The following is a 14,562-nucleotide window of genomic DNA, read 5'->3' as shown; positions in this document are numbered from 1 at the left end:
TTCTTGATTTGCTCTGGAAGTTCCTACGTTTCAAAGAGCTGCGTCTTGATTGGAGGACTTGAATCAGCTGGTCGCGCGAATGACGCAGCATCATTAGTCTGCGCTGGGTCCCCCGCACCGCTAGATGGCGATGAAGAGTCTGAGAATTAAAACAAAGCACGGAGTTGTCTGTCTCGCGGTAGCCGGCTACACTCCCTCACTTTTTTTCTGCTCCTCCTCGGGGTGGGCGGGTGCACACAAGATGGCGGAGAGCGGCGCTGACGGTGCGGCCTCCGGTAACCCCGGACAGGCGCCGGGTAAAGGCTTTATTCGGGTCACAGTGAAGACACCCAAGGACAAGGAGGAGATCGTGATCGGAGAGACGGCGTGTGTGCGGGAGGTGAGCGGGCTGCATTGTGGTAGATGGCGCTCACACTGCACAGGTCACATGTGTGGTACTGCCCGCTATTAGGTGCATGGAGGGACGAGCAGAATAGCGAGTGCAGCTCTGGGGTATAATAGAGGATGGAACTCAGGATCAGTAATGTAATGTATGTACACAGTGACTCCACCAGCAGAATAGTGAGTGCAGCTCTGGAGTATAATACAGGATGTAACTCAGGATCAGTAATGTAATGTATGTACACAGTGACTGCACCAGCAGAATAGTGAGTGCAGCTCTGGAGTATAATACAGGATGTAACTCAGGATCAGTACAGGATCAGTAATGTAATGTATGCACACAGTGACTGCACCAGCAGAATAGTGAGTGCAGCTCTGGGGTATAATACAGGATGTAACTCAGGATCAGTACAGGATCAGTAATGTATGTACACAGTGACTGCACCAGCAGAATAGTGAGTGCAGCTCTGGAGTATAATACAGGATGTAACTCAGGATCAGTAATGTAATGTATGTATACAGTGACTGCACCAGCGGAATAGTGAGTGCAGCTCTGGGGTATAATACAGGATGTAACTCAGGATCAGTAATGTATGTACACAGTGACTGCACCAGCAGAATAGTGAGTGCAGCTCTGGTGTATAGTACAGGAAGTAACTCAGGATCAATACAGGATCAGTAATGTATGTACACAGTGACTGCATCAGCAGAATAGTGAGTGCAGCTCTGGGGTATAATGCAGGATGTTAATCAGGATCAGTAATGTATGTACACAGTGACTGCACCAGCAGAATAGTGAGTGCAGCTCTGGGGAATAATACAGGATGTAACTCAGAATCAGTAATGTATGTACACAGTGACTGCACCAGCAGAATAGTGAGTGCAGCTCTGGGGTATAATACAGGATGTAACTCAGGATCAGTAATGTAATGTATGTACACAGTGACTGCACCAGCAGAATAGTGAGTACAGCTCTGGAGTATAATACAAGATGTAACTCAGGATCAGTACATGATCAGTAATGTAATGTATGTACACAGTGACTGCACCAGCAGAATAGTGAGTGCAGCTCTGGAGTATAATACAGGATGTAACTCAGGATCAGTAATGTAATGTATGTACACAGTGACTGCACCAGCAGAATAGTGAGTGCAGCTCTGGAGTATAATACAGGATGTAACTCAGGATCAGTAATGTAATGTATGTACACAGTGACTGCACCAGCAGAATAGTGAGTGCAGCTCTGGAGTATAATACAGGATGTAACTCAGGATCAGTAATGTAATGTATGCACACAGTGACTGCACCAGCAGAATAGTGAGTGCAGCTCTGGGGTATAATACAGGATGTAACTCAGGATCAGTAATGTAATGTATGCACACAGTGACTGCACCAGCAGAATAGTGAGTGCAGCTTTGGGGTATAATACAGGATGTAACTCAGAATCAGTACAGGATCAGTAATGTATGTACACAGTGACTGCACCAGCAGAATAGTGAGTGCAGCTCTGGTGTATAGTACAGGAAGTAACTCAGGATCAATACAGGATCAGTAATGTATGTACACAGTGACTGCATCAGCAGAATAGTGAGTGCAGCTCTGGGGTATAATGCAGGATGTAACTCAGGATCAGTAATGTATGTACACAGTGACTGCATCAGCAGAATAGTGAGTGCAGCTCTGGGGTATAATACAGGATGTAACTCAGAATCAGTAATGTAATGTATGTACACAGTGACTGCACCAGCAGAATAGTGAGTGCAGCTCTGGGGTATAATACAGGATGTAACTCAGGATCAGTAATGTAATGTATGTACACAGTGACTGCACCAGCAGAATAGTGAGTGCAGCTCTGGCGTATAATGCAGGATGTAACTCCGGATCAGTAATGTATGTACACAGTGACTGCATCAGCAGAATAGTGAGTGCAGCTCTGGGGTATAAAACGGGATGTAACTCCGGATCAGTAATGTAATGTATGTACACAGTGACTGCACCAGCAGAATAGTGAGTGCAGCTCTGGGGTATAATACAGGATGTAACTCAGAATCAGTAATGTATGTACACAGTGACTGCACCAGCAGAATAGTGAGTGCAGCCCTGGAGTATAATACAGGATGTAACCCAGGATCAGTACAGGATCAGTAATGTAATGTATGTACACAGCGACTGCACCAGCAGAATAGTGAGTGCAGCCCTGGAGTATAATACAGGATGTGACTCAGGATCAGTAATGTATGTACACAGTGACTGCACCAGCAGAATAGTGAGTGCAGCCCTGGAGTATAATACAGGATGTAACCCAGGATCAGTACAGGATCAGTAATGTAATGTATGTACACAGCGACTGCACCAGCAGAATAGTGAGTGCAGCTCTGGAGTATAATACAGGATGTAACTCAGGATCAGTAATGTAATGTATGTACACAGTGACTGCACCAGCAGAATAGTGAGTGCAGCTCTGGGGTATAATACAGGATGTAACTCAGGATCAGTAATGTAATGTATGTACACAGTGACTGCACCAGCAGAATAGTGAGTGCAGCTCTGGCGTATAATGCAGGATGTAACTCCGGATCAGTAATGTATGTACACAGTGACTGCATCAGCAGAATAGTGAGTGCAGCTCTGGGGTATAAAACGGGATGTAACTCCGGATCAGTAATGTAATGTATGTACACAGTGACTGCACCAGCAGAATAGTGAGTGCAGCTCTGGGGTATAATACAGGATGTAACTCAGAATCAGTAATGTATGTACACAGTGACTGCACCAGCAGAATAGTGAGTGCAGCCCTGGAGTATAATACAGGATGTAACCCAGGATCAGTACAGGATCAGTAATGTAATGTATGTACACAGCGACTGCACCAGCAGAATAGTGAGTGCAGCCCTGGAGTATAATACAGGATGTGACTCAGGATCAGTAATGTATGTACACAGTGACTGCACCAGCAGAATAGTGAGTGTAGCTCTGGGGTATAATGCAGGATGTAACTCAGAATCAGTACAGGATCAGTAATGTATGTACACAGTGACTGCACCAGCAGAATAGTGAGTGCAGCTCTGGGGTATGATACAGGATGCAACTCAGGATCAGCAATGTAATGTATGTACACAGTGACTGCACCAGCAGAATAGTGAGTGCAGCTCTGGGGTATAATGCAGGATGTAACTCAGGATCAGTACAGGATCAGTAATGTATGTACCCAGTGACTGCACCAGCAGAATAGTGAGTGCAGCTCTAGGGTATAATACAGGATGTAACTCAGGATCAGTAATATATGTACACAGTGACTGCACCAGCAGAATAGTGAGTGCAGCTCTGGAGTATAATGCAGGATGTAACGCAGGATCAGAACAGGATCAGTAATATATGTACACCGTGACTGCACCAGCAGAATAGTGAGTGCAGCTCTAGGGTATAATACAGGATGTAACTCAGGATCAGTACAGGATCAGTAATGTAATATATGTACACAGTGTCTGCACCAGCAGAATAGTGAGTGCAGCCCTGGAGTATAATACAGGATGTGACTCAGGATCAGTACAGGATCAGTAATGTATGTACACAGCGACTGCACCAGCAGAATAGTGAGTGTAGCTCTGGAGTATAATACAGGATGTAACTCAGGATCAGTACAGAATCAGTAATGTATGTACATAGCAGAATAGTGAGTGCAGCTCTGGAGTATAATACAGGATTTGACTCAGGATCAGTAATGTATGTACACAGTGACTCCACCAGCAGAATAGTGAGTGCAGCTCTGGAGTATAATAAATTCTAAGTCATGTACATGGGGTCTCCTCAGTGTTTGTAGACTATATACAGTGGGGCAAAAAAGTATTTAGTCAGTCAGTAATAGTGCAAGTTCCACCACTTAAAATGATGAGAGGCGTCTGTAATTTACATCATAGGTAGACCTCAACTATGGGAGACAAACTGAGAAAAAAAAATCCAGAAAATCACATTGTCTGTTTTTTTAACATTTTATTTGCATATTATGGTGGAAAATAAGTATTTGGTCTGAAACAAAATTTCTTCTCAATACTTTGTAATATATCCCTTGTTGGCAATGACAGAGGTCAAACGTTTTCTATAAGTCTTCACAAGGTTGCCACACACTGTTGTTGGTATGTTGGCCCATTCCTCCATGCAGATCTCCTCTAGAGCAGTGATGTTTTTGGCTTTTCGCTTGGCAACACGGACTTTCAACTCCCTCCAAAGGTTTTCTATAGGGTTGAGATCTGGAGACTGGCTAGGCAACTCCAGGACCTTGAAATGCTTCTTATGAAGCCACTCCTTCGTTGCCCTGGTGGTGTGCTTTGGATCATTGTCATGTTGAAAGACCCAGCCACGTTTCATCTTCAATGCCCTTGCTGATGGAAGGAGGTTTGCACTCAAAATCTCACGATACATGGCCCCATTCATTCTTTCATGTACCTGGATCAGTCGTCCAGGCCCCTTTGCAGAGAAACAGCCCCAAAGCATGATGTTTCCACCACCATGCTTTACAGTAGGTATGGTGTTTGTTGGATGCAACTCAGTATTCTTTTTCCTCCAAACACGACAAGTTGTGTTTCTACCAAACAGTTCCAGTTTGGTTTCATCAGACCATAGGACATTCTCCCAAAACTCCTCTGGATCATCCAAATGCTCTCTAGCAAACTTCAGACGGGCCCAGACATGTACTGGCTTAAGCAGTGGGACACGTCTGGCACTGCAGGATCTGAGTCCATGGTGGCGTAGTGTGTTACTTATGGTAGGCCTTGTTACATTGGTCCCAGCTCTCTGCAGTTCATTCACTAGGTCCCCCCGCGTGGTTCTGGGATTTTTGCTCACCGTTCTTGTGATCATTCTGACCCCACGGGGTGGGATTTTGCATGGAGCCCCAGATCGAGGGAGATTATCAGTGGTCTTGTATGTCTTCCATTTTCTAATTATTGCTCCCACTGTTGATTTCTTCACTCCAAGCTGGTTGGCTATTGCAGATTCAGTCTTCCCAGCCCGGTGCAGGGCTACAATTTTGTTTCTGGTGTCCTTTGACAGCTCTTTGGTCTTCACCATAGTGGAGTTTGGAGTCAGACTGTTTGAGGGTGTGCACAGGGGTCTTTTTATACTGATAACAAGTTTAAACAGGTGCCATTACTACAGGTAATGAGTGGAGGAAAGAGGAGACTCTTAAAGAAGAAGTTACAGGTCTGTGAGAGCCAGAAATCTTGATTGTTTGTTTCTGACCAAATACTTATTTTCCACCATAATATGCAAAAAAAAATGATAAAAAAACAGACAATGTGATTTTCTGGATTTTTTTTTCTCAGTTTGTCTCCCATAGTTGAGGTCTACCTATGATGTAAATTACAGACGCCTCTCATCTTTTTAAGTGGTGGAACTTGCACTATTGCTGACTGACTAAATACTTTTTTGCCCCACTGTATCACAGTACTGATGGTGTCGGTATGGTTGGCAGTCACCGCTGTTTGGGCAATGTTTGATCCCCTGATCCTGGTTGTGCCTCCCCCACTGATCTGTGTCACCATGGTGTAATTCTGATTGCCAAGCACTGCAGCCCCCTCTGTACCCGGCTAGTCCAGGCTGCTGTAATGCGGCTTAATCTTTGTATATTATGAAGTTCTCCACCAGAGATTGCTTTAGTCCTGCACTATTTTCTAGATCTGTTTGCTGTCTGTGATTTGAGCTATGCCGTTTACATCCAGAGAGCGCCTGCCCTGCACTTCTCTCAGCTGAGGGTTTGCCACAGTTGTATCCGGTCTTGTCAGTCCTCCATTCAGCAGAACTGATTCCTAGATGGTTTGTTACATTGTCAGGATGAAGATGAGTGGAGGGAGCTCTCAGCTGCCAGGAGTATGGGGTACAGGTGGTCAAGCGCTAGGTGCTGGTATGCCGGCTCCCGTTCACTGACGGCAGCAGGATAGCCGTTAATTGTGATGGTGTCCAGCACTTCTGTAGGGGCCGGCATCCCCTCTCTTAGCAGGGCCGCAGCTTTAGCCACCTGTGCCCTGTCCTCCCGGTATGTATAATGGCGTCTCTGTAGTCAGAACTCCTCTGTGCCAGGCTGACAGTCTCTGTGGAGTTTGCCCATGTCCTTCTGACACAGCTGAGGTGGTGGTGTAATCGCAGCTGACGCGCCTGGTTGCAGTGTTTCCAGAGCTGGGGCCCTGGGAATGTAGGATTTATTAACCCCTTGACAGTGAAAAGAGATTTCCAATCTTCTCACATGTTACAGATCCATGGCATGCTGCCTGACACTAGTCACACCCAGAGCTGCAGCCTGCAGTGCATCAGTCCTACGTTCCCATAACAAGCTGTAAACAAGTGTTGCTATCTCAAGAATGGCGGAGAATTTTAGGAAGCAGAACATGAGGAAAATGCTTGTTCTTACAAGTACTATCCAACAATATCATCTATCAGGAATACCCCTTCATGTCTGTGTAGAGGGGGATTGGTGTGTAGCTCCCTCCGCCATCCCTGTGTAGGCTGCCTTTAGGAGGCAAGAGACACACGGCCATCCTGGCCAATTCTGAGAATGAAGGGGGCGCAGCAGGGATATGTCTCCCTCAGTTTTACTATCAATAGGGGTCTGTGTCCTCGATTTTAAGAATGAGGTCTGTCGTGTTCATCCTTTTTTTTTTTTTTGTTTTTTAAGCTGTCACCCCCTTCCTTTCCCAACTGATTGAATTTTTTATTTTTTCCCTCTCCACAGTTCAAAGAGGAGATTTCCCGGCGGTTTAAAGCCAAGAAGGATCAGCTGGTACTGATCTTTGCCGGGAAGATCTTGAAAGATGGAGATACGCTGAACCAACACGGCATCAAAGACGGCCTCACCGTTCATCTAGTCATCAAGACAGCACAGAAGTGAGTGACGTTCTCAGGATAGGGGGAATCTAAACATCTAAAGTACTAATGCACTTTTATGGCTTCAGGTCGCAGGATCCATCCGCTTTGTCCCCTTCTGCTGCTGCTGCCACCGCTGCTGCCGTTGCTGCCTCTACCGCATCCTCTTCACCCACAGGAAACACTGCTGCCCCCTCTTCTCAGTCAAACTCGTCATCTGCCGCCTCCCCTGAAAGCTCTGGTGGTACCGCCAGGGGGTCTGGCACAAGCCCGCCTGATAGAGCTTCTTCTCCCAGCATCCTTTGTGAGTATAAAGCCTCCATGGTTGACTTGCAGGGGCTTCTCCTGCCACAGAGGTATAACATGTGAATGTTCTGTCCTCAGCTGGGTTTGGGGGCCTGTCCGGCTTGGGCAACCTGGGAATGGGCTCTGCTAACTTCATGGAGCTTCAGCAACAGATGCAGCGCCAGCTTATGTCCAACCCAGAGATGTTGTCCCAGATCATGGAGAACCCGCTGGTGCAGAACATGATGTCTAACCCTGACCTCATGAGACAAATGATCATGGCCAATCCACAGATGCAGCAGCTGATGGAGAGGAACCCCGAAATAAGCCACATGCTGAACAACCCAGAGCTGATGAGACAGGTAGGTGTCGCTGGGCACTATCTCATGTCGTAGATGTTTGCCCCTATGCCTCCATTGATTGCTTCCTTTATTTCAGACCATGGAGCTGGCACGCAACCCCGCCATGATGCAGGAAATGATGAGGAACCAGGACCGGGCCCTCAGTAACCTGGAAAGCATCCCTGGAGGGTACAACGCCTTACGGCGCATGTACACTGATATCCAGGAGCCCATGTTCAGCGCGGCCCGGGAGCAGGTAATGCAGGGCGCACTTTGCCAGCAGAGGGCATCCAGTAATTTCCAACATGGGACGTATCCTTTCCCATGATGCTTTGTCCCCAGTATATTTTCTGGAGGGGCTCTGTATAATATTTGCTTATTGTGTCTGTTTCTCTTCCTTCCCCCAGTTTGGCAACAACCCCTTTTCATCGGCAGGGGGCTCGGATGGTTCCGCCTCACAGCCGTTACGCACAGAGAATCGCGAGCCTCTTCCCAACCCCTGGAATCCATCGTCCCCTCAGAGTCAGCCCCCCACCAGTGAGGGTGGTGGCACCAGCAGCGGGTCCACGACCAGCCAGAGCGCTCCAACTGTATCCAACCCATTTGGTATCAATGCTGCCAGCCTGGGGACAGGTATGATCTCCGGAGACATTCGGCTTCTCTCCATGTTTGACGATCCATAGACGACTTAACGCTAACCCCTTCATGGCGTGGACATGACACGGCGTGGGGGTCTGGAGCCGGCTGCATTATTGTAGTTTGGATGCTGCTGCCAGTCACTGTTAGGCTATGTGCACACGTTGCAGATTTGGGTGCAGAATTTTCTGCACAAAATCTCCATCTCTTGGCAGAAAATGCATGTGTAGATTTGATGCATTTTTCTTGCGGATTTGCTGCGGATTTCATGCGTTTTTACCCCTGTGGATTTCTATAATAGAAGGGTGTAGAATCACTGCAGATCCGCGCAAAAGAAGTGACATGCTACTTCCTTCAATCCGCTGCGTTTTCCATGCAGAATTTTCCGCACTATCTGCACAGCGTTTTGTTTTTTCTATTGATTTACATTGTACTGTAAATCACTTGCGGATCTGCAGCGTTTATGCGTGGAAAAAAACGCTGCGGATCTGCAGTAAATCTGCAACGTGTGCTCATAGCCTTAGATGCATCCTCATTGGTTTGCTTGGTTGGTGGGGCTCATCACCAGGCCCACTTAGCAGTCAGCAGCTGAGGTCGCCATTTTTGTACTGCTTAGATGCCGCTGCCAATCACTGACAGCTGTTCTTTTAGTAGTAAAATAAAATAAAAAAAGGTACGGGTTTGTGAAAATGGTGACAAACTGCGCCTCCACCGCCCACGTGGACATAGGAAGTACCTCATAACCCTTTTAGGTGACTTTATTCTGTAAATGATTAAATGTATTTCTTTTCTTGGTTTAGGCATGTTCAACAGCCCCGAGATGCAGGGATTGTTACAGCAGATATCTGAGAACCCCCAGCTAATACAGAGCATGATATCTGCCCCCTACATGCGTACTATGATGCAGACACTCTCCCAAAATCCCGACTTTGCGGCTCAGGTTGGTCTGTTTCTTAAAAGGGGGTTTCCGTTTTTTTTTTTTGTTTAAATGGCTGCTTTCTTTCAATAACAGCATCACCACTGTCTACACGGTTTGCCCTACAGCTCTTTCACTCCACTAGACCTGAGCTGCGGTATCACATACAACCTGTAGACAGTGGTGGCGCTGTTCTTATAACTTAACTGTTTTTTTTGTTTTTTTTAAATATCCTGAATAGCCCCTGTAATACCATAAGAATGGGGGTATAGAAGTGTCTTATAGGCATTGATTAGTGGCGCCGTCGGTGCAGGGCCATCATTGGGTAGGGGAGGAGGCAAACTAGGCAATTGCCCGTGGCACACACTCCCTCCCACCCAACCCCCCCCTGCCCCCCCCCCCCCCCCCCAAGGGCCCGCAGCCTCTGCAAGCTAAGTGGTCACTTTGGGGGCCATGAGTCGGGCTGTGCATTATACTCTATGTAAGCAATTATACAATGTGATGGTTAGTGTGGGGTCCATCACACTGTGTGGCACCATTATATTGTTTATAGGGCTGTGTGGGGTCCTATGTGCGTCCTTGCATGTAAGTATGTGCTCCGTGTATCCATGCATCTGTGCTATGTTTGTGTGTATATGTGAGATGCAGTTTGTGTACAAGTGTGTGTCACATACTGCTTGTGTTTGGCAGCCACATTTATCAATATCGGTAGCACAGACGGGCGTCCATAGGTGTAAACATCGGTAATCGCCCATCAAACGAGCGTAATGCTGCCTATTCATCAGGAGATTGGATTGTTTATGCCGCAACAGAAATCCTTGTTCTCGGCAGCACTTTGCCGGGGTAAACTGCTGCTGATAACATTACATGTACAGGGACAGCTTGATCTATTAGTGGTCGTTCTGTCCTCATCATTCACCCTCAGCCGATGTAAAGAGGCCGGGAAACAAGCGTCGAATGACTTCAATATTGTCGATCACGCTCGTTTAGCGGCCTGAAGTCTGCGCATGTATATGTAGCAGAAATGTTTCTGGGGGATGGAGCAATATGTGAGCATTTGGGGCCCCACTTTATCTATAACTGGCCCTGCATCAATGTGATCCTTGGACATTCAGACGTTTAAAGGGGAATACTACTAGTAAACGCCATCATTGTTTTGTTGGGGTAGGACTGTTTAACAATCCTAAAAATGATGGCTGTGGCTCAGCAGGTAACTGCAGCTCTCCTTTATGGAAGTGCAGGGAAATCTCTGTTAGGCCAGTTTCACACGTCCTGATATTACTGGTAAACACGGTACCGGAGATATCCATGTGTCCGTGTGATACATCCGTGTGGCAACCGTGTGCCGCAGCAGGACCATATGGACAGCCGCCGGGAAGCAGCGCTACAGTAAGATCTGTTCCTCTGCGTGTGGTGCTGAAGCCAGCTCTCATCCTTCCTCCCCTGCTCGGCCGGCAAGTAGGGGAGAAATGATGAAAGAAAAAAACATGGGGTCCCCCCTATATTTATAAACCAACCTGGCAAAACTCACAGGTGCCGGCTGCTATTCTCAGGCTGGAATAGAATAGCAGCCCGCACCTGTGAGTTCTGACGGGTTGGTTGTAAAATATAGGGGGGACCCCATGTCGTTTTTTTTTTTTTCTCTTTCATTCATTGTCCCCTGATCGCGCTGCTGCCAGCAGAGCAGGGGACAATGGATGAAAGCCAGGTTCAGCACCACATGCAGGGGAACAGCGGCTTACAGTATCGCTGCTTCCCCCGCGGCCGCCGTGTACACTGTTCTGTGTGCAGGATGTTTGGCGGGCCGTGAGTCCAGGTAAAAATGGACATGTCTGCGTGTTTTGCACACGGTCCGGAAAAACACGCTGACATCTGCATAGACCCATTCATCTGAATGGGTCTACGTGTGTTGGTGTCTCCGATACGTGAGAAAACTGTCACTACACGGAGGCACTGGCGTGTGAAACTGACCTTAGGGTCAGTAGTGGTCTCCGAGCTCAGATCCCCCGCAATTATATACCCTTTAGTGACTGATGCAACCTTCTCTTTCTGTGTCTTTTCTAGATGATGGGAAACATTCCAATCTTTTCGGGTAACCCCCAGCTACAGGAACAGCTCCGGCTCCAGCTGCCAGTCTTCCTACAGCAGGTGAGTGCCATAATGCTACCACGGTCCGAGATGGTAAACCAGTGTGACTGGTGCTCACCTTATACCCCTGTTGTGGGCCGTAGATGCAGAATCCAGAATCTCTCTCTGTAATGACCAATCCCCGAGCCATGCAGGCCCTCCTCCAGATACAGCAGGGGCTGCAGACTCTCCAGACAGAAGCCCCCAGCCTGATCTCCGGGTAAGATTTCCCTAACTAGTGCCCTGCCTGTTCCTTTCTTCTTAATGATCTTCCCTCTGACCTTCACATTTTCTGTCTTCCAGTCTCGGTACTTTTGGGATTCCCCCTACATCCAGCGGAAGCACAGTCCCTGATAATCCCAATCCCCCCACACCGGCCAGTGCCTCTCCAGCAGGGGGCACTAGCAGTGCGCAGCAACAAATGATGCAGCAAATGATCCAGCTTCTAGCAGGAGGAAGCGCCCCGGTATGAGAGCGGGCGGGGTGGGGAGAAATGCGGACAAGCCCCTTTAGAAAATGACCCCTTTAACAGTCTCCACTAGTAATGGTCACAAAACCTGTTTTGCACTCCTGTGGGCTTTTTAAGTGTCATGGCGGCCCCCGGTATGTGAATCGACCCCTTCCTACCACTGTGTATTTGTTTTTGAACTTGCTTTTTTTTTTTTCTCGCTTTTTTTTTTTTTTGACAAGTTTTGAACAACACCATTCACATTACCACATAATGCTCTGAGAATTGTGAAAATAATTCAAAATGAGGTGAAATTGTAAGAAAAGTTTTCCATTTTTACGGTTCAAAATAATATATATTATTCATTTTTCATGTTTTGTCACCATTTTTTTTTTTCCCAAGATCCCTATATTTTTCCCCAATTTTATAGCCGTGCAAGGGCTTGTTTTTCAGTGGAAAAGCTCTAGTTTGATGCTGGTACCATTTTGGCATACATAAGACATTTCAATCAAAAATTTTTTTTTTCTAATCCCTTTGTTTTGGTTTTTTTTTTTTTTTGAGAGGGGGGAAGAGGGGGGTGCGTAGACTGAAAAACCACAATTTTGGCCTATGTATTATTCATATGGTGTGTGTTTTTGCTGTACATTTTTGGACACCACAATACTTATTCTAATTTCCGGTTTTGTTTTGTTTTTTTGTTTGTTTTTTTTCCCCCCACCTTATAAGTACTAAGATAACATCAAGGAGCATCTACAGTAGTCTGGTTAAGACAGTGCCATTAGCATGAAAAGGAATGATGTACTTCTGAATAGACCACCCCTTTATTTAGGGGGATAATCTGCTTGCATTTGGCACTAGTGCCCTGTAAACCTGAGTAGGAAGTAGTTAAAGGGGTTTTTACATTCTTTTATGTTGGATAGTGCTTTGAGACGAGCATTTTTGCAATTTACTCAAAAATGTTTAGCCATTTTTTTTAGATATTAACACTTTTTTGTTTACAATTCATTGCCTAGGAGACCGACCACCACTGCTGCCTAGCTTGTAAGTACTGCGCTGAAGCTGGCCATGATTAGGAGGTAATAGCGCTCCAGCGATCATGGTCCACTTTAAAAGCGCAATAGAATACACCTTGTAAGCATTGTGCATGTTGTACAGTTTAGCAGCCGTGGTCGGCCTCCAAGGCATCAAGCTGTAAACAAAGGGCTGATATCTCAAGAACTGCTGAAAACTTGAAAAAGCATTAAACTGCAAAAAATGCTTGTTTCTACAATACACATTTATGGAGATGGAAGTTACCCTTTCAGGGGTCCTTTTGGAGGGTCTTTGATAAAAGAAACCCCATATACTTTGAGCTGACTTGTAATTTCTATTGCAGGGACAGACCCCAGAAGTGCGCTTCCAGTCCCAACTGGACCAGTTAAACGCGATGGGTTTTATTAACCGGGAAGCCAACCTACAGGCGCTGATAGCAACGGGCGGGGACATCAACGCTGCCATCGAAAGACTCTTGGGCTCCCAGCCCTCTTAATAATGAGCAAAAGCGAGGAAAAAAACAAAAGCCACAAACGCGCAAACCCTGCCAGAACCATCCGGGCCTCTAGTACTTAGTCCTGACCGCCGAGCATCATGGGAAGTGGCCTCCATACTATATTGACACTGGACAGTTCCGGTCTCCTGCCCATAGGAGGCGCTCTGTGGTGCTGTACACATTTCATCTCCCCCATCATCGGGGCTCCATTTTCCATACCGGACCGCCACAGCCTGCAAAGCTCGCTCATAGCCGACTGCTCATAATTATTTAACTCGCTAATCTCCACGTGACTTTGCTCAGCGGATATCACAACTTCTCAAACCACCTAGGATTTTTTTTTTTTTTATTTGCCCTTACCCCACTGATATATTTTAAAGTTTAACCCCTCCATCACCCCTAACGATTTGGAGTCTTATTTTCATTAGATTTTAATTTTAACAATAAAACCAAATGTTTTATTTTTCCTGATCTTGCGCACAAGACCTCGTGATGGTGGTCGGGCCTGGACCCCTGATATAAGAGGAAGGAGGGGAGGTTTGGAGAATGTTCTTTCAAAATCAAGGATGGGTAATGGCTGTGTGCAATGGTTACCATCACCTGGTTCCCCACAAAATGGGATTCTGACATGCCTCATAGTAGAAGCTGTGGCTGTGCCTCGCCGGCTGCTGAAGTATGGAGCCCACCACTCCATTCCAGGGGGACCTGTCAGAGTCCAAACAGGGTCTCCACCAAGTGTAATCTTCAACATCTCTGCATCCTGAGAGTGAATGGAAATATCCAAACTTACCCCCAGATTTTGAAAACTCTTAATTGTCACAGCTGAGGGTTTGCTAAACTTCCAGCCAGTCTAGCTAAAGGGATTGTCTTTGGTCCTGATGGTTTGTTAGACCTTGGCTGTTAAAGGGATATTCTAGCTCCGCTCACTTCCAATTCGGATGGTAACTCTAACCTACCACATGGGCCGTTATCGTTCATCATCGTTTACGTTGGTAAAGAAGTCACTGGCTAGGATAGTCTTCCTATGTGGAAGGGAGTGGGCCCA

At 46.6% G+C, this 14,562-nt stretch overlaps 1 protein-coding gene across 1 annotated transcript; it reads left to right on the top strand.

Annotated features, from left to right (window-relative positions):
• The first annotated feature begins 132 nt into the window (after positions 1 to 132).
• Positions 133 to 13,988, top strand: UBQLN4 (ubiquilin 4). Its single transcript, XM_069727952.1, has 11 exons — positions 133 to 379; positions 7,106 to 7,257; positions 7,326 to 7,540; positions 7,621 to 7,883; positions 7,960 to 8,118; positions 8,270 to 8,495; positions 9,299 to 9,438; positions 11,479 to 11,562; positions 11,646 to 11,761; positions 11,845 to 12,007; positions 13,365 to 13,988. The coding sequence occupies exons 1-11, from the start codon at positions 242 to 244 to the stop codon at positions 13,515 to 13,517; spliced, it is 1,809 nt and encodes a 602-aa protein (XP_069584053.1). The 5' UTR covers positions 133 to 241; the 3' UTR covers positions 13,518 to 13,988.
• The last annotated feature ends 574 nt before the right edge of the window (positions 13,989 to 14,562 follow it).

This window comes from Ranitomeya imitator, chromosome 1 (assembly GCF_032444005.1).
Source record: "Ranitomeya imitator isolate aRanImi1 chromosome 1, aRanImi1.pri, whole genome shotgun sequence".
Classification (NCBI taxonomy): domain Eukaryota; kingdom Metazoa; phylum Chordata; class Amphibia; order Anura; family Dendrobatidae; genus Ranitomeya; species Ranitomeya imitator.
Note: the sequence above shows the minus strand (reverse complement) of the source record. Positions and strands in the feature narration are given on the sequence as shown.